General features: G+C 42.2%; 2 protein-coding genes across 3 annotated transcripts in view; one reads left to right on the top strand and one right to left on the bottom strand.

Annotated features, from left to right (window-relative positions):
- nAChRalpha3 (nicotinic Acetylcholine Receptor alpha3) overlaps positions 1-19,616 on the top strand; it is a 110,585-nt gene extending 90,969 nt beyond the window's left edge. Inside the window, exons 7-11 of the mRNA XM_002133918.3 lie at positions 5,182-5,318; positions 6,033-6,179; positions 6,254-6,346; positions 6,479-7,526; positions 10,467-19,616. Coding sequence (XP_002133954.2) covers positions 5,182-5,318; positions 6,033-6,179; positions 6,254-6,346; positions 6,479-7,526; positions 10,467-10,667 — 1,626 coding nt within the window. The 3' untranslated portion in view covers positions 10,668-19,616. The remainder of the gene's footprint in view (positions 1-5,181; positions 5,319-6,032; positions 6,180-6,253; positions 6,347-6,478; positions 7,527-10,466) is intronic.
- Positions 19,547-20,042, bottom strand: part of LOC6901254 (uncharacterized) — a 2,308-nt gene continuing 1,812 nt past the window's right edge. For both annotated transcript variants that reach the window (XM_033381571.1, XM_002133919.3), the window contains exon 5: positions 19,547-20,026. In XM_033381571.1, the coding sequence (XP_033237462.1) occupies positions 19,932-20,026 (95 nt within the window). In that variant the 3' untranslated portion in view covers positions 19,547-19,931. The remainder of the gene's footprint in view (positions 20,027-20,042) is intronic.

The following is a 20,042-nucleotide window of genomic DNA, read 5'->3' as shown; positions in this document are numbered from 1 at the left end:
CTGATTCTGGACGACATCGACATCGACATCGACATCGACATCGCTCATGGAGCATAATTTATGTTATAAATATTGACAGCGGTGAGCATTTGATGGGATATCCCCAGTAGACATTATGTAAATGGCTTTGCATTATCGAGTTAAGGACGTGCACTCGCCTGACTGCTGGGGGCTACTGGGGGTCTGGGCATTAGGACAAACTGTTTGATCAATTCGTAGCCTTGTTGCAATTATGGAGCTTTTTCGCTGCATAATATAGAGAGTCTTCATACACTTACTGTAGCATAAGGGTACTTTGATGAATAAAAGTTAACTATAAATAGGAATAAATACAAATAGGAACGAGAATATCCAATCGAGATCTCTTTCAGATCGTTAGGAACGCTTGTTTAGAAACTACAGACAAAATTATACTCCATCTTCCGTTTCCAGTGATCGAGATCCGCGTGCCTCGACATTAAGATACCCGCTATTCAGTTCTCCCAGAGGCAAGCGAAGATTCTGATTATGAATCCTGGATCCTATTCCGATCGCTATTGATTCCGATCGAGAATATGTATATACCATATATACTGTATGTTACATACATTTACACGAAATGAATATGCCCATGTATGTACTCTACCGGATACCGTGTATAAAGCCAATTCTTCTGTTATTATTATTTTTTGCTGCAAACTTTTCCCTTTTTGTTTTGGGTTTTTTATTGGTATTTTTCCATATATAGCCGTGTGGACACATTTCATGGCGGTGTTGCCTTTTCTCTGTGGCCATAAAGGGTAAGGCCCAGCACCGCACTATGGTCCGAACGACCACTTTTGTTGGCCAAAACCTAATTTTTCAAAGTCAAAACTGAAACCTGGTTTTGATCGCTCTGCATTAGAAAAAGATCGACCATTAAATCTGCGTACCAGAAATTTCCATAGATGGCGCCACATTCGCAAAATCAGCTGTGCAACCCAACTGTTTTTATAGTAAAGCACGTGAAGGGAAAAAGTGGCAAATTAATAACCACTTTAGATATCTAAAAAATTGAAAAACGCCAAGACGTGATTAAATTTTTTTGATGAATCTTAATCTGTCGGGTTCTTACTACGTGTTTTGAGTTTTTAACTGTCTCTAGTAGTTCTGATGTCTTCGTAATTGAAGGTTAAAGTGAGGCCTTCAACATGTGCCAACTTGTAATGAAAACTAATTTTTGAAAAGGTGTACAAAGTGAGTCCTACCTAGTCCCACCCTGAAACCTTTTCTGTGTCGTAGATTAATAAATTCTTTTTGAAATGTATATAGTTAGAAATGCCACTTTTTACCACAATTCTTGGAATTTGCATTAATAGAGCATAACCTCAAATTCGAAAATGCAGATTTGTTTGCCGAATGGAATTCAGAGAAGGGTAAAATTATCAAATTTTTGAAAACGGAACTTAAGGCGACATATCATATGAAATTAATAAAGCTTTTGAAGATAGCAGCAAGAAAATTTGTTACCGTTTGGCAACATACCGGAACAAATGCCGGTAAAATTCAAAGATGTTTGAACGAAAATATGTGGATTGGCCACAAGCCTTTGTTATAATACATTTATCTTTATGTCCAAATATGCTAACTAAGTTCGTAAGGCTGTACAGGACCCAGTCGGAAAGCCGGCACATATCTCACTTAACGAGGCGTTAACCTTGCTTCTAGACAAGGATTTCGGCAATAATTTACGGAAACCTTTAAACGATTTTATTTTTATTTAAATCAAAATTTTTTTTAGTCTTGCAACGCCGTTTTCTTAAATAAAATATGCTTAATACTTTTTTTCACTATAACTAAAAATTTAAAAATGCATTATTAAAAAAAGGGGCGGTGCCACACCCATTTTTTTTCTTAAATCCATTTCTTATTGATTATATGTATCCAATACAAAAAACTAAATGAAAAAATCTTGTTCCGTTCGGGAGTTATTAATTTTGGCCAACAAAAGTGGTCGTTCGGACCATAGTGCACCGGTGGGTGGCGCTTACACATATGCGAAAATATTTGCGCCTAAAAGCGGGCAGCGGCAGACAGAGCAGAACAGAACAGTACAGAACTCTGGTACAGAAGTGCCCGAAAACTAGCCGAATTCCTTCCACTGACACTGACACTGACACTGACCAGTGGCACCAGCTACAATAACTCTGCACAGTCTGGGCACGTAGGGGCTGCTATCCGCTGTCCAGTATCCGGCGTCCGGCGTCCGACAAAAGTCCGAGTTTCAGTTTGGAGCTTTCTGCATTGCGATGCGATGGCATCGGAATTGGAATTGGAATTGGAATTGCCAATTTACATGCATATGCGCCACAACGCACTTCATTCATGCAATTGCCGATTGCGGGATGTGGCAGGGGCCTCTCCCTCTCCCTGCCTCTCTCTCTCTCTATCATCCAATACTAAGTAGCCGTTCTGGACGGAGACCGAGACCGAGACCCGACCCTCCTCAGTGCCTGGCCGATCCTGCCTGTTTTGTATTTGTATCGTATTTTTATTGTTAAAACAATTACGTTTTATGTGCGGGTGGGCAGACGGGACGGACAAAGTAAAGATTGAAACTGTCCACTCAGAACTTTTACCGATGATGATGGCCCAAAAACCCCCTTGTGAACCGAACCGTACAGCACCGAAACGAAAATCGAAACGGAAACCGAAACAGAAATTGTACCCCAAATGCATTTGCCACCTTAATTACACCGAGCATTTGCATAAATAATGCCCCTCGAATCAATGTGCCAGCGATGGGAGCGTAAAACGAGTCGAGTTCAACTGGAAGCCATACCGATAGCCCGATATCAGTCCTGACAGATACCCGATAATAACCCCAAACCAAAAAGTCTTATGCGATACTCGAGTGGGACAAGTCTTATGCGATACTTTAGTGCGATGATACACGATTCATTCAGGGATCGACGAGAAGAGATCGGTTCGTTTGTGAAACAATATAAAATAACACAAAAAACCATCATCTATTTAGAGCTCTAAAACATACCAACAGTAGTTTTTGAACCAGGACTTACAGATTATACTCGGAGTATGCGCATATATAGAACTTTTTTTAGTACTTTCCTTAAAACCAATCGTTTGGGTTTGTGTAAAGTGTTAGAGAAGTAAAAACTATCCCAAACGACTTTCAAATGTTACCAAAGAACACTAGAAATATGCCCTTCTCACCACCCAGAAATAATCTTCAATCAAACAATTACTTTTATTAATTAAAGATCATTCAGCTTTAAGATCCACTTGCAAGTATTTTTCATAATTTCCAGTAAATACTTGAATCATTTATTACTCTCTTTACAAAAATTGGAATTAATTTCCATTTTAGACTTTGTTTTAGATTTTGAGAAGCATTACCCTTGTTAGCCGTTAGTGTAATCCCCAGAAATCACACTCACATATCATGTGCTCACATGCATGTACTCGTGTTACACTCAGAGAAAACAAGAGAAGACAGGAGTGGGGTGGAGTGGAGTGGAGTGAAGGAGGAGCCGGCAAGATGGCACAGGCACAGGACCTTCTTTGCAACTTGTAACCTTAATTAGGCGACGTCACTAATCGCTTTGCAAGCGCTGGCCCCCGAACCTAAGGCTAATTATCATAAAATCATTAAGCATCGAAAAATTATGCCGCAGCAAACAGAGACAGACTGGCAAACAGCCCACTCTCCCACTCTTCCGGCATGCACACAAGCGACTCAAATCGCGCGTCTCATTTTCGACATTTAATTACTTTTTGCACACACACACACACGCGTCACTTGTGTACACTCACACAGAGCCAAAGCACACTCCATTACAAGCAACTTAAGCTCGGATAAGACGGGAACACCAGCAAGTGGGAGGCAGACGTATTAGGCACCCTTACAGCCTCGTCGGTATTTCAATAAAATTTTGAAAAATATTTCAATAAAACTTAGGCTACAGCTCGTTGCGTTTGGTTGGAATGAATCATAGCTGACTAAATTATGCGTGCTACCAAGTTTTTTTTACGCTAAAGCAACACTCGACATTTGATGCTGGCAAAAATCATGGCCCGCACTTGCAACTTGCCACTTGCCCCTTGCCACTGCTTAGCAGTTAATACGACTTGGCAGGGCCCCTGGCGTTCTGCCTCCCCGCCCCTCTCTTCTCGAATCACACAAATCACTTTGCGCCCTATTTAGAGACCCCTGAAAAGTGTGCCGCGGTTTTTCTTGGGTCATTCCATTCATGCATATGATTTGGTGGGCAGTTTTTGGCCAGCAAGAAATTGCCCGAGAAACCGCTTTTTTATACGCCCATTGCCTTCATTTATTATTTGCATTTGATGCCCGCTCGGGCATTTTAAATCAATTGAAATTTTCATTTTCAGTGTGATTTGCCTTTGTACGAGTATAATGATTGCTGGCTCTGATTTGGTATATTAGGGCATGGTCAGTGGGGTCACCAGCACGGTCCCCAAGCTGGCAGCAAGGATCGAGTCAGGGAGCAGCAATGATAGGGATTAAAAAACTCTATTCACCCGTCAATTAACAAACAAAATGCTGCTAATGGTGGGGAATGCTATGCAACATTACACTCTTGAACCTTGACCGCAGCAGCGGCAAGGCCCCTTCGTATACGAGAATTGGGGTGCTGTACTGCTTGTTTGGTAATTTTCCACAGGCCCTGACCCTCCTCGATAAAGCTGTCCAATGTTGTACTTACCACTCGAAGATGTGCCTTTAACTTTCAAAAAGCGACTACAGGATAAAGACAGTTCCAATCCTAGTGTTAACGACTTTGCTCTGCCTGAAATGGGCTCTCAGAGAAGTGCCAGGTATCCTTCCGCCGCTTCCATATGTACTTTCCGAGTGTGCGGCATAACAAGGGCTTAAATTAAATCAGCTTAGAAGGAATCTGGGAAATGTTTATGCATTATAAATGAGAAGCCTTATCGGGGCGGAGAGAGTTTCCCCTGCTTTTCCTTTTTTTTTTTTTTGAAAATTGTCGCTTCTTTATGGCTGGGAACTTTGCCGCTTCACGTTTTCCTCTCACTCGACATGCAACTCAATTTAGTCCCAGTGGCACCTCCCCCACTCGACGTCCTGTCCCCATATTTAGCTCTGGGATCCGCTTGCTGCGAATAACTTGAGCCATGTTTGACTTCCATTCACTTCACTCTCGTTCCCTCTGGTTGCAGGTCTCATTAAGCATATCCATTCTGCTGTCGCTCACCGTGTTCTTCCTGCTGCTGGCGGAAATCATTCCACCCACATCGCTGGTGGTGCCGCTGCTGGGAAAGTTTGTGCTCTTCACCATGATACTGGATACGTTCAGGTGAGTTTTTCTTACGATTTCCTACTGATAACGAATGAATGTGAATGCAAGTGCGAGTGCGAATGAGAGTGCGAATGCTCTGCGGAAACGGAACCTAAAAATAAAACTTCGTTCGCTTGCTGGCAAAGGCTCTGGCACAGGCTCTGGCTCTAGCTCTGGCACTGTCTCTCCTGCTGATTGTGTTTGGCTTAGTGCCACGCCCTCTTTGCCTCCCCATAAATGGGTGCCGCAATTTACAGTCATTTGCCACGCCCCCATTACTGCGCCTGCCCCACCACCAAATGATGACCGCCTAATTGATGGTAAACAAAAGTCGAGTCGACTCGAGTTGGAGTACCAGTCTCCTCCGGGCTAACGCTGCGGCTGAGGCTGGGGCTGAGGCTGAGACAGAGGCTGAGACTGAGGCCGAGTCGGAGGTCTGCCAACAATGGAATCGCCAGTGGCGCAACAGGACCTTGCCTCAAATGATGTAATTAAGGCAGGCAGACGCCACACCCCTCCTGTTCCTATAACAGCAACATCTCCCTCTCCACTTCATTCTTTGTGCGTAGGCAACGCCTCGGCCAGCTCCTAATTAGACGTGGGCGTCGAAAGTTAATTACCCAGACTAAGAGAGCAACTCACTTAAGTTCTATCTACATGGTCTACAACCACACCCACACCCCCCTCCCACTCTCACACTGTCACTCATCACCCTTTCTTTCATATATACAGCATCTGTGTGACAGTCCTGGTTCTGAACATCCACTTTCGGTCGCCCCAGACCCACACAATGGCCCCTTGGGTGAGGACGGTGTTCATCAATCAGCTGCCGCGATTCCTGGTCATGCGGCGGCCCCTATATCCGATCAGTGAAATGATGTGAGTATACCCATCGACAGCTGTATGTTGGTCTCCCAAAATTCGATCTCGTCTCCACCTCTCCCCGTCTGCAGCAAATCCTCGCGCCGTCTAATGGTGCGCACCTGTAATGGACTCGAACTGAGGGATCAAATACCACCGTTGCCACCGCCCGTGGCCTTGTCGCGGTAAGTAAAATGGTTTTATCAATACTGAGCCCCGAAAAGATAGTATTCGTAACCAACAAGTGGTTCCAAATGGTGTACATCTATCCTTTAAATATTCAACGTAGTAATCATTTGAAATTCATCTGCCTGCAGCATGCACCACAGCCCCAAGACGACGTCTCGCAGCACCTCGCCACACCTGCAACACAGAGTACAAACCCTTAATCTGATGGACGAGTGTGGCATGGGAATGGGAATGGGTGGTGGCGGTGGTGGTGGTGGTGGGGCGTCCACTATAACCGGCCACCTTAGCTCCCTGTATCCGCCGACCATCTCGACGGTGAATCAGCAAACCTCGACCACATCCTCGCTGATCGATGCCCAATACCACAATCAGTACCAGCAGACCGGGGGCTCGCTGCTGGACCACCCGCTGACGCCAACGAAGTTCCGCCAGATGACCTCCACCTCCAGCCAGACGGGTCAGAACGGCCAGAACGGAAACGGGCAACACCATCACTATGGGGCCGGCGGGGGGAAGTCGTCCTCCACCTCGACGCTGACCCACCAGCAGGCCAGCGGCCATCACTTGTACCGCCAGCAGTCGAGCTGTTCGGCAAACTTCTCGCCGCTGCCGCAGCATGCCCATCAGGCCCATGCCTCGACCACCACCAGCGACCTGTGCATGGGCATGGGCATGGGCATGGGCATGGGGATGGGCATGGGGATGGGTCTGGGGGGCAATGGGAACCCCAATGTGATAAAGTCTACGACGACAGTTAACTCGGTGGCCACGGCCTCCACGCTGGCCGATTCCTGTTGCAGCGGCATCCAGATACACCAGGGCATGGGCGCCGGTGCCGCCTGCCAATCCTCGGAGCTGCTCCAGCACCATCGACCCACCACATCAGCAGCAGCAGCGGCGGCGGCGGCTGCAGCTGCGGCAGCTGCTGGAGGAGGACCAAGTACCTCGGCAGCGGCGGCAGCAGCCTCGGCTGGTACGCCACCGCCACCGCCACCACCGCCGCCGGCGGCGGCCTGTGATATACTGCCCGCCTGCCAGCGAGAGGGCGGCCCTCACTGCTGTTCGGGGCGCGGAAACGTCCGGCAACGCTGGCACACCTGCCCGGAGCTGCACAAGGCCATGGACGGGGTCAACTACATCGCGGATCAGACGCGCAAGGAGGAGGAGAGCACAAGGGTAAGCACGCCGAATGCCACATACCACACACCGCATACCACCATCATTATACACAATACGTGAGATATATGGCAAATGGTGTTCAAGGTGGGAGAAGGGATATCTCACCCTGCCCGGAGGGGCACAAGATGATGGATTAACTAATCAAGATACATATTTTAATGGCTTAAATGAAGATATAAAACATTAAAGAAATTATTTGTCCTTAAAATGGGAGGGATTCGAAACGGACATTATCGAGGCCATATTATAGGCTTCGCTCTTAGCCAATTGAGTAAATATTCAAGTTTCTTGATGTAAGGCCACTACAGAATATAGGATATAAGGATATTATTCTAAACCAGAAGCAAAAGACGAGTCGATATAACCACTGCCCCTCCGTTTGTCCGATCGGCTTAATGAGCGCCTAGATCTTAGCCCCTTTAAGAGCTAGACTTTTTATTAATACCCGAGCAAAGGGAAAACAAAGATAATAGAAAATATCTCACAAATTTGCGACGGAGTCAATATTATAACCAGAACGAACCATACAAGTCGAAGCGCAACTGTCAATCCGTTCTTTAAATATTCCAAAAACTTTGAAAAACTATTGATGCAAAGGCAATGCTCTTTTAAGAGCATACTTTTAGGATTAAAACGCAGAGCAAATCCCTTTCTTCACATAAAATCGGAAAATATTTACAATTTTAATTACCGGGTATAGATAAATATTAAAGCAAAACATTCTCATAAGCATTGCAAATGTTTAAAGGTTTCTTGCAAGCTAAATGAAAAATCACTTCTCTTTTTTAACTCCTTTGAGTCACTCATTGTAAGTAGAGTTGGGACATCCGTGGGTGCTAATAATTTGAATGAACCATAACCACATTTATTTGCTTTGGACTCTCGTATCAAAAAAGGACCGATTAGGACAAGTCGTATACGTAATATTCACACAATGGATGATTATGAGGTTCTTCGTGTTGACAAAAGTCATTCCAACATAATCATCTATGAAAGAACTGAAAAATTAAGAAACAATAAATCAAATAATAATTATCAGTGCTCCCATAGATTTGCAGTTAAGCCTAAGACCAGTACAAACTCGAAAATAACAAAGCCCGAAACCCTTCGATTCATTAATGTTCTTGGTTTATGCCTTAATGAAAAGGAAATCCTATAAATCGAAAAACCCCCTACAGGAGTGGCAATTGCAGGCCACCAGCAAAAAGCCAGCAAGAGGAAAAAGGAACAGGGAAGTGGCCCGAAAGCCGCTTAACATTTGGCTTAGACGAGACAGAGACGAATACAGATATGTTACAGAGATAAAGATGGAGATGGGGGGCCGATGGAAGTCGGTGTGGGTTCCTCCGATGTTAATAAGCCTGGCGTAATAAATTAGAGCGGCCTTAGGCCGGATTTATGAGAACGTCAATAATCGATACACGAAATGCAAGGGGCTTTCGGAGAAGGGATACCTAGGCCAGGACACAGTTGTTGATGATGTCTGACTGTCAGTGTCTTTCTCTATCTATGGCTTATCCGGCGCTGCCCGGCCCCGCCCTGCCCTTTTGTTGACCTTACACGGACTCTTTGTTCCTGGATGTATCTCAGACCGAGCCCAAGTGTGGCTGTCCTAATGTCTTTTCGAGAGTCAATATATATGTGGTATATATGTATGTATGTGGTTGCTTTGTACTATCCTAGAATCTTTATGTATGTGGTTGTCTCTATAGCAGGACTTTTGCCGGCTGCGCCAAAAGTTTTAATGACTTTTCATGCGCCTTATTGAGCATCAGGCATCGACCAGGCCGAGTCCGATTCCGAGTCCAGGTCTGCGTCTGCGTCCGCGTCCGCGTCCGCGTCCATGCCGAGGCATGCTTCCCCGGCTTTTGTCGTAGTTGGAGGAGTGCGAGCACTCGCTCTCTCATCATAATGAATGTTTTCTTGTGGCATTGAACAAAATGCCAATAAAAGTATTTTATTAAAATTACGCACATATTCAATCATTATTGGAATGTGATGTTGAGCCTGGGACAGTCTGGAAGGACCTTTTGGTCGGCCAGTCGCTGAGGAGCTCGTATTCCCTAGCTGTTGAGGACACAGAACTCATCGCCAAATGCCAAGGCGGCAGCAGCGGAACGTTTGTTGAGGCATTTACATTGAGTCCATGTCATTTGTGGCACGACCCTAAGTGTGTGGCATTGTTGGTGGCTTCAAGGAGGTGGCTCCATAGCTGGGGAATTAGTTCAAAGATTCATTCAATGACTGAGAGACATACATATTTCTTTGGGCAAAGCGGATTGTTTCCTGTCTTAGCCTTAGCCTTAGCCAATGATTAATAATGGTATTCCTCAAGTAGATTTAAATATTATTTTGTTTCAAAGCTTAAAAGCTCATTAAATCGAATATCCGAATTTCTGGAACATAATTATTGATTTGACTAAAATGGAGAGCTATGTACCTGAGACCTTTCATCACGAATCTATCTAGAGATAGAGAGTAATTTTTTTCAACAGAAAAAGGAAAGAAAGATCTTTGATGTCTTTTACCCCAGCAATGGGACTTTGGAACTTTCAACATTGGTTGAAATACATTTTCGAGAAATATCTACAAAAATCTACATAGCTACACATAATACATTCCAATACCAATTCACTTAACATTCACCACTGAATAGTTCTCCAGTCTCCAGCACTGAAACTGTAATATTTTCCCGTAGAGCCTTCAGCCTTCAGTGGAAATATGAAAATATTTTATCTAAATATATGCATATTCCATGTATAAAATAAATATATATATTTCATATTTAAATCATTAACTCTATTTCATTTCACCATTTTTACATTTCAAAACCGAATATTTCATTTAAATACACATGCATCATACATATATTGTACATTTGTATAACGCCTATTGATTGATTGATTGATATTTTGATTATCCACCCAAATCAAACAGGTGAAGGAGGACTGGAAGTACGTGGCCATGGTGCTGGATCGTCTGTTCCTCTGGATATTCACAATAGCCGTAGTCGTCGGCACCGCCGGCATCATCCTGCAGGCACCGACGCTCTACGACACCCGCGTGCCCATCGACATCAAGCTCTCAGAGATCGCCTCGACGACGGCCAAGCCGAATGTGGCGCGGCCTATCTTGTAAGGTGCCCCTCCCCCTCCCCCTCCAACCACTCCTCCCCCAAGTCAAGATCGTGGTATCGATGGATATCGCGATCGGTAGGCGTTACCAACCATTACCATATAACATATATGTACACACACACACAGTCTGAAAAAGCCAGCAGAAAAAACCATAACAAAAGGATGGTGAATGGAATTCGCATTTGTTTTTTCTTTAACAACAAAAACAATAGCAATCGCAACAACAACAACAAAAATTGTTTAAGAAAAATCCAAAAAAAATAAGAGAATCGAAGTAACTATAAAAACAAAAACAAAAACAAAAGGTAAAGTGAAACAAACATTGTATTTGTTATATACTGAAAAAAAAGGTATAACTAACTAAAATTAATATGTACACTAAAAATGCAAGCAAAGAGGTTTTTTTAGTCAAAAAACGTACAACAAACACACAAATTTATCTGAAATGAAGCCGCAGAATATGATCGATTCAGTAGATAATTGAAAAACAATTTTTGAAGATAATTTAGTGGAAAGCGGTAAAACTTAGACAAATTATAAATTAGACTAGCCAGACATCGACAGACAGAGAATGCAACAACAACAACAACAACAACAAAATAATAATTGATAAGCAAACTAAAAACAAAGATGGCGGAAAGGAAAATGGAAACGGAAACGGAAGTAGGAGAAAACAACATTAGTTAGCTAAGACGATAGGAAGGCACAGCAGGAATGGACAAGAAACAAAAACAAAAAAAACCAAAAACAACAACGTTCTGAAAAGTATGTCCATAAGAGTGGAACAAAGTTATTGGGTGTGCGTGTGTGTGTGTGGGAAAATGGGAAAGAGTGTGTGTGCATGAGAGAGAGACTGCAAATGATGCATGCAAATTAGTGCAAAAACCCAGCGCTCACCCCAGCCCAGCCCAGCCCAAACTATCCGATCCCCATCCGATGCCATACCCATAACCCCAACCAACCCGATTCTACGATTCCGCCTTGGGGCAATTAGTTAGCACAAAGCTTTAGTTATTATGCCCAACTGTACGCTGTACGCTGTACGCGTACGTGAGCGTGTGTGCATAGTAAATAATCACCATTAGAAATTCAAATTCAATTTTGGCGCCTGCATTGCCTAATTGGCCGCAGCAGCTATCCCAACAGCATCCTCATCCTCATCAGCAGCAGAGGCAGCAGCAGCAACAATAACAACCACAAGAACAGGAAAAAATTCTATTTATCGGATTGCTTTACAGTAGATAGATACAGATCCATCGTTCCTATGATACGTATTGTGTTCCGAAACGGTATTTAATAAAAATCATTACAAGCATTTCTCGTGAGGAATTGTTTTTCGATCGATTCTTCCTATGGCAGTTTCGACATACGAGTATATATATGAAATATGATCCTCGGTTATGGATCCTCGTCAAGAACTTATAATTTATATAATTTATAGGATAGAACAAATTGTAGTTCCTTCGATGCGTTTAATGTATCCCCCCATCCACTATTACACCTCTCGCCCTCTCTCTCTCTCTCTATCCTCCATACACCCATCCTCCATAATATATGCTAATTTCCAAAAAAATAAAATAAAAATATATAGAAGAAAGAGCTACCTGCAAAAACAGAAGACTAGACCTTTGTCCTTTTTCATTTTGTATACACCGATTTGGTTTACACTTTTTATGGCTCATATAATCAAACGATGCCTGATTGGGGGCGGTGGATCTATTAGATCCCAGTGCGAGTGCGGGACCACAACAAACAAACAAAAAACAAAGAGGGGACTACCCGAACAATGTGTAAAAATTTACCCAAAAGCCTTTTGCAGCTGGGCCTCTGTTAGTCAAGGGAAATTTTAACAGCGCGCAGGCGACAAAGGTTTCGACTACAGTTTGGTGCCCGGCGTGGGCTGGGGCGTGGGCTTGGGCGTGGGCGTGGGCGTGGGCGCGGGTGTTTTCATTCTTTTCATTCAATTCAGTTAAATATGATGGGAAAATGAAGAGAGACAGATCAATGAATCATCTTCATCACACTTAACCTTTCAGTGTGTGTCACTAGTGAGCCGGATGATGAGGCCTGTGAAGTCTTTATAGACCCCATTTAAACGCCACTTTTCAAAGCATTTGATTTACTTACTAACTTTTGTGCGTTGCAAACAGCTCTCCATGACTTTGTCTTGAGACAAAAGATAATCTTTGTAGAGAAGAAGAAGGAAGCGTCATCTCCGACCAAATTAAATATGTATTATAGGAGCCATCAATTCGATCATATTTGAAGGTATCTCTACTATCAAATACTTTTTTCGTTAGTAGGGAAAATTGCTGTTTTGTTTTGAATACAGCTATGATCGGAAAAACAACAAGCTGTGGCAAAAACTGATTTCTTTCCAAATTTAATATAATGAAATATAATTTTTTATTTTCTTTGATATGGACAAATTCTTTACTATTTGAATATTGCTTTGATCACATTTCTCGCCTGTTCCTGACTGAGAGTCGCCTTCGATTTCCCCACAAAATGCAAATGGCGATGGCGATGGCAATGGACAAATGCGGAAAGCGTGTGTGTGTCGCTGTGGGTGTGGGTGTCATCTGAGGCAAGTGTCAATCACAGTCACCGCACACCAGTTGTTCTCGTCACATCCTGCCGCCAACTGTATCGCCTCCCGAACCCACAGCCCACCACCCACACACACACACACACATTCAACACTTTGCAATTTTTAATTAAATGAAATGCAAGCAAAGAGGACAAACAGGAGAGAGATATTGAGATGGAGATGGAAGCGAGGGGAAGAAAGATAGGGACCGCCCGCAGATAAAATGAAAAACCATTAACGAAAAATGATATCTGAAGATGGAAAGGAACGAAGGCTAGAGCGATAAGAGAGGAGCTGCAGATGAAGTGTGAAGATGTCAGATAAATCCTCTTGGAAGATAAAAAGTGCACAAATTTCTGAAGTTTTCAATGGTCTTTCCGCTGTTTGATGGGTTCTGAGTTTTATTACATTATTTTAAGAGCAGCCCTGTCCATCCATCCATCAATGGGCCACACACAATGAATTAGAGCCCAATAAGATAGAGAGGATGCTGCAAAATCATAATTGTTGCGGGAACAAGCAAAAGTAAGAACAAAGAGGCTGCAGGGCCGCGGGCGGAACGAGCCAGATGAAAGAGGTATTCAAGTAGATGAAAAGCAGTGTAAAAGCTGGAAAATTTGACGAGCTGTGGAAAGGAAAGCAGTAAAGCAGGAAAGCAGTGAAGAAGCAGCAGTGGACAAGCAGCAGCACTGCAGAAAAGAGCAGGGAGAGCAGTGTGAGATCAGTAAAAAAAACAGTGGAAGACCAGGGTTGGCTCAGAAGGAGAGCAGGGGTGGAGCAGTGGTAAAGCAGTTGAGGAGCATTGAAAGAGCCAGGGGTAAGCAGTGGGTGACCAGTGGTCGAGAGGAGCATGAGGGGTGAACGGAGTCATAACAATACAAACAGTGTGGCCACACACAAAAAGGACATTAGCCCTGCTCCTCCACTTTGCCTCTGCCCTCATCCCCCCAGCCTCCCATGGCTGCCGGCCTGCTTTGCTTTTCTTTCTCTGCTCGCTTTTGTTGTCTTTGTTGTAATTGCCTTTGTTTCATTCATTTATGTTTCGGTCGTTTTGGGGTTCGGGTCCGTCCGCCCACTCTCCGTCCTCGGTGACCGGCTGGATGCCGATGAGCGATGCGTATCGGTGGCCCAAGAGCGGAATCGGGTTTGTTTGTTCTCACTGTTGCCGCCTAAAAGTATTCACAGTAAAGATCCGATAGTGTGGAATTCGGCCTTGGAACCGTTTCAATCCGCCATAGATATTGGATATAACTTTCCTACGAAATGCATTTGATCATTTTTAAGTTCAGCATCGCTTTCATTCAATCAGTTCAATCCCGCTCTTTTATTTGAATTCAATCCCGACTTCCATCTAATCCGAATGCATTAAGGGGCCGTTCACACCATTCTCACTCCTCTGAGCCAATACAGTGACTTTATTGTAAACAAAAGAGCAGGAGCAGCAGGAGTGATGGGAGTGGCAGGAACAAAAAAAAGAAAAGGTTTCCCGGAAATGTCCGTCATTGGCCATTTCCACTGTAACAGCATTTTATCTATGAGCCAGAGTGTCGCGTGTCGGGCCCCCAAACGCAGGAGGCAATACAAAAGCAATCATAAAGTTATAGCCTCCCGAAACGGCCTTCGCCTCGCAGCCGAACTCTCCTCTCCCTTCACCACTCTGTGGAACCAGTCCAGTTCGGGAGCATCTCTGCTGTCCCGTCCCGTCCTGTCCTAGAACATCCCGAATATCCCGAACAACCAAAAAGCAACTTTACACCCTTGGGCGACATTTTCCACTACGCAACCATCTACCGGTTGCCTTCCACTTCCGTTTTCCGTCCTATGTCCTATGTCCAGTGTCCTATTCGTATGCCTCCCCCGGCTCTTCCTGTTTGGAGTCAGTCCCGCTTTTCGTCTTCTCCCCGTCCCCCACATCGTTTAATGTCGTATGTCCTATCTATGTTTTCTGGCTCTGTGTTGTGTGTCCTTGTTGGCGTGTGGCCTACTCCTACCTTTTGGCTCAATAAGAGCGACAAATTTATTGCTTGCTAATAGGAAAACAGCCTCCCTCTGGTCCTGTTCTGGTGTACTCCCATTCTGTGCCTCCTTAACCACTTCCCTCCTCTCAGAACCGCTGGGAAAATGGTCAGGACAAAGTTTGTCGACATTTTTCCACCGTCTTTTTTTTTGTTTTTTTTTTTGTGGGCCTCGAACAGAGGAAAAATATGTTTTCAACATAATTTCATTCATTATATTTGAATTGTTATAGTCGCTGGCGTTGGTGTTGGTGTTGTTGCTGGATGCTCATTTTCATCTGGCTCATTATCGTGCCACACCCACTGCCCCTGCCCCTGCCCCTGCCGCTGCCGCTGCCCGTAAGGCCTCACCTTCCTTGGGCGTCTGTTTTGGCTAATTTGAATTTGATTTCATTCGGAAAGTTTTCTCGTTTTTTGGCATTTGTTGCCATTTCCATTTCCATTTCAGCTTTATGTGTTCTGTGACAAGTGCAAATGATTGGAGGGTAGCCAGTAGGCCAGTAGGAGGCCAGTCTCGCACCGAAGTTGAAACACCCTTCAGGTTAGAGGACCAATAAAGCTATAAAACTTTAAATAAAGGGTATTAGGCTGGGTGACATGGCTATATCGACTCTTACGTGTATGTATATGTATGTATACCATGTGGTCGGTCGGAGATGATTCCTTTTGTATGTTTCTCGCTTCTGCACAAATTTGAACATGCCCGTTCAGGCGTATAAAAATGAGTTGATTAATTGACAATGAATGTGAGCCGAGAGTAAATTGATTTTCAGCACTGCAGGCACTATAAAAAGTGTCTGTGATTTGTGCTTTTTTTGTCTCCAAAACGAATGCAAAACGAACAGATCGCAACAAAGAGCCGACAGATGGACTAATGGAATGTCCTGTTATATGAAATATTTCAGTGATTCCAAAAACCAACATTTGTGAAAGTTCTCTGAATCAACGAACGCCACAAACTAAATGAACCTCTAAGGTTTCATGGGAATAACGCAAGAAATGCCTGGGATATACATACATAGGTATAGACTTTGAATAGTTCAGGTTCAGCACGCCAGGACTCAGTGAGGGCACCACGGGTCATGAATCACGGCGTAAATATTCCAGAAGTAATTATTATGTTTGCATGTTGTGTGTCATACATATACATATATCACTAGTCATTAAAAAATAGAAAGAGAATAACAAGAAATCGAAATGTAAATGATGAAAAAACATATTTGTATGGAAAATTGGAACAAACGAAACAAAAAGTTAGGTTTTAAACAAAATTGGAGTATTTTTTACGAGAAACCAGATAAAAAGACCCGAAAGACACACACTCTAACAGTATGCCAAAGGGCATCAACATGAAAGAGCTCCAAATTGAGAAGGGTACTTTTTCGAGACATACATACATACATATGTAGGTACAGTTGTACATTGGGCATTGGGTGGTGTGCGTGTGTCAACAGTTTATACATAAACAGATAGATATACTCGTACTATATACATATATACTATATTTGGGATCGGGGGACATTTTGGGGTTAAAAGAACTAAAACTACAATTATGAACACAACAAATTGCATAAAAGAAAGAACATTTTTTTATAACGTACCTTTAACAGAGAGACGGAGAAGCGTTCAAGATGAACAACTAACACTAATTTTAAAACATATATTTAATAGTAAAATTAACGTAAAACTAACATTAACATTAACTTTAACATAACGAAACCCAAAACCAAAACCACAACAACAACAAAGAAACGAACATTGATAAGCGATGTAAGATACATGGCAAAAAGGCACATTTTTGCAGTGGAAAAAATCGAGTAAAATTGTTTAAAAACAGGAAAAACAAAGAAGCAAACGCAGAAGCAAACACAGTGGAAAACAAACAAAAAACATAACGAATTGAATTACATTTTAAGAAAATAACAAAAGTGGAAAACCAATTAAGATAAAAGATATTTAAACAAAGCAGAAAAAAAAACTATAAAATTATACGATTTACAAAACTAAGTATAAAAGCAAACCAAAAACCAAAAAGGTAAGAACGGAAAGAGAAAAATAATTGTAAAAATAGAAAGAACAATTTTTTTTTTGCTCAAAGCCAGAGGCACACCCTTCACCCCTCACCCAATCACCCCCCTAAAGAACCATCCTCTAATACAAACTAAAATGAAAACAAATAATACGAATATATTTCGCGGCACGTAAAAAATTTGTTCATCACGAAACAACCAAAAAAAAAAAACAAATACACACACAAAAACCCAAACCAAAAAAAAAATCACACACACATTTTCTAAGCAAATTGCAAGAATTGGGAAAAAACAAAAACAAAAAGGTGTTTAAAATTAAATTAAAACCAAGAGAGAAACCAACACACAACACATAAGCAAAACCCAAAGAAACAAAAAGGAAAAAACCGCAAAAATAAATACAATTAAAAGTAAAAAACACAAATGTAGCTTCTAGTGAAATAATTTTTAAAAACAAAGCAAACGAAACGAAACGATAGCAGAAGGAAGAGTGCCCCAAAGACCCAAGAAACAACGTTAACAAGAAGAAAGAAAGTTGTACAAGTTCGGCTAGCCGAAACATGGAATACCCTTGCAATTGATTGAATATTTTCGTACGCTCCCAGCTCACCACACAGTCCTTCCCATATAAGACTTGTATAGTCAATCTAAGCATCTATCGTTAACTCAATTGTACCCTTGATAACTATAAAGTGATCCGAAACCAAGGCCAGCTAACCTTTTAGAAGAGTATGATCAGAAATACTATTACACAGATCTCTTCGATCTTTCCTCAATTCGACTGTCTATTGGTGCACAAAACAGTTCATTGTGAAAGGTTTAGTTCGGCTATACAAACATATTTAGAGACATCCACGTCAGCTATGTATGGGAGAGTAAACAGAGAGACCTCTAATCTTAAACCAAATGATTATAAGAAATACTACTTCATTTCGATTCCGATCTCTTCCTGGTTCAACTGAATCCAGCTTGGGTATAAAACAGTTCATTGTGTACAAATTTACTTTGACTACTCTTACTAGTCATGATCCGAATCAAGTGATCCGATGCAACACCTTACGTCAGGTGAGATATGATATATTGGTCGACCGATCTTTCTGAAATTCCATTGAATCCAAGCTAGGGCACAATACAATTCACTGTTTGAGAGACCGTAAAGATATTGCACTAGAAGCTGTTCTCTTGATAATTACATTACGACTATACAGCCCGATCCGAAGCCCGAAACCCCCATCAGTAATAAGAGGAATTAGAGAGAATCTTTAATCAGATGATGATGATCAGAAATATTTATATATAGAAAGTGTATACAATGTGTATATGGTATGTGTATGGCCCAAAGAGGAATACCCTCAATTGCAAGGTTATCAAAACGAATACTAAAAGAAAACTAAAATAGTAAAGAGCAAAGGAAAAGCAAGAAACAAAAACTAAAATAGAAAATTCTTTTCAAATATCAATAAAGCAAAATGAGAAAACCCAAATGAAACGAAATGAAATGAAAGAACAACGAGAATGTGAAATCACCTACCAATAACAACAGCTGCAACACACATTTCAAGTGCGCTCGTTTAGCCCCATATATAGTATATTTCAATTAAAAAGGAACGAAAAACAAACAACAAAAAACATTAAAATATTTCAATATGTCATTAAGTCACAGCGAATAAACAACAACAATAAGTTGAAGGCGACTTAAACATCTAAAAGAGAGAGAGAGCAAGAGAAACAGTCCGCCTGTGAAAGAGAGATGGTTTAAGGGGTTTTTGAGGGAAAGTAAGGCCGCCCTAGAGGTGTACTATACCAGGTGGAACCATCTCCCTGGGCCTGAGAATGCGATGGCCAGAGATCCCTCTGATATAATGACATTTACTCCTCTGGCCCAAGCCTGAGCGTAATTTATGCGTGTCTAGTAAATCGTGTCTAAATGAACCTTTAAGGTTCTCCTTCATTGCACAACGTTTGATTAACATTTAAAAATAATTTGATGGACGCCCCTCTAGGGCTATTCCTAATTATTATACTATGAGAAGGGACTCTCTCACAAAGATATTAAAGAAAGGCACTGCGAATTATAACCTTAGTTGTATGCACTAGGTAAAAAGTAGTTGGTTGCACAATGGATTAGCCTCTAGGGTTATTATAAATTAGTATTAGTATTAGAGCAGAGTCTCACAAAGAGTTATAAGACGGTATTTTGTGCCAAAAGATCTATAGGTCTTAGAGGAAACGAAAATAAGTTCTCTGGTTAATTAATGCATTGCGTTTTGCTCTTATAATGAGGAACCAATAAATATGAGGAACAATTGTTTAAATACTATGCATAAAACAGTATAAGGATGGATAGCTCAGGCAAACTTCATAGATTTCACACGCTTAGCACTGGCAAAACACACTGTAATTAATCTTGCCAGGCGTTTGTGATAGAGAGAAAGATACATATAGTATTTTAAGTACATATATATATAGAGAGAGAGAGCGTGAGAGAGAGAGTGGGAGGTAGTTTAATTTTTGGTGGAATTTTAGCCTATGCAAAACTTTGTCTTTTTTGGTTTAAGGAAATGTGTCTCTATGCTTTTATGTGAGTTGTGGTGTCTTTTCTAATTGCGAGGTTCAGTTGCTAGTGAAGATTAGGTTTCAGTGGTCACATCTTCGTTGTCATCCTCCGGCTCGTGTCCACGTCCTTCCCGTATACGCTTCAATTTACGCTTTAGCATCATTACGCCTGAAATTCCAGGATA

This window comes from Drosophila pseudoobscura, chromosome X (genome assembly GCF_009870125.1).
Source record: "Drosophila pseudoobscura strain MV-25-SWS-2005 chromosome X, UCI_Dpse_MV25, whole genome shotgun sequence".
NCBI lineage: Eukaryota > Metazoa > Arthropoda > Insecta > Diptera > Drosophilidae > Drosophila > Drosophila pseudoobscura.
This window is presented reverse-complemented; position numbering and strand designations above follow the sequence as displayed.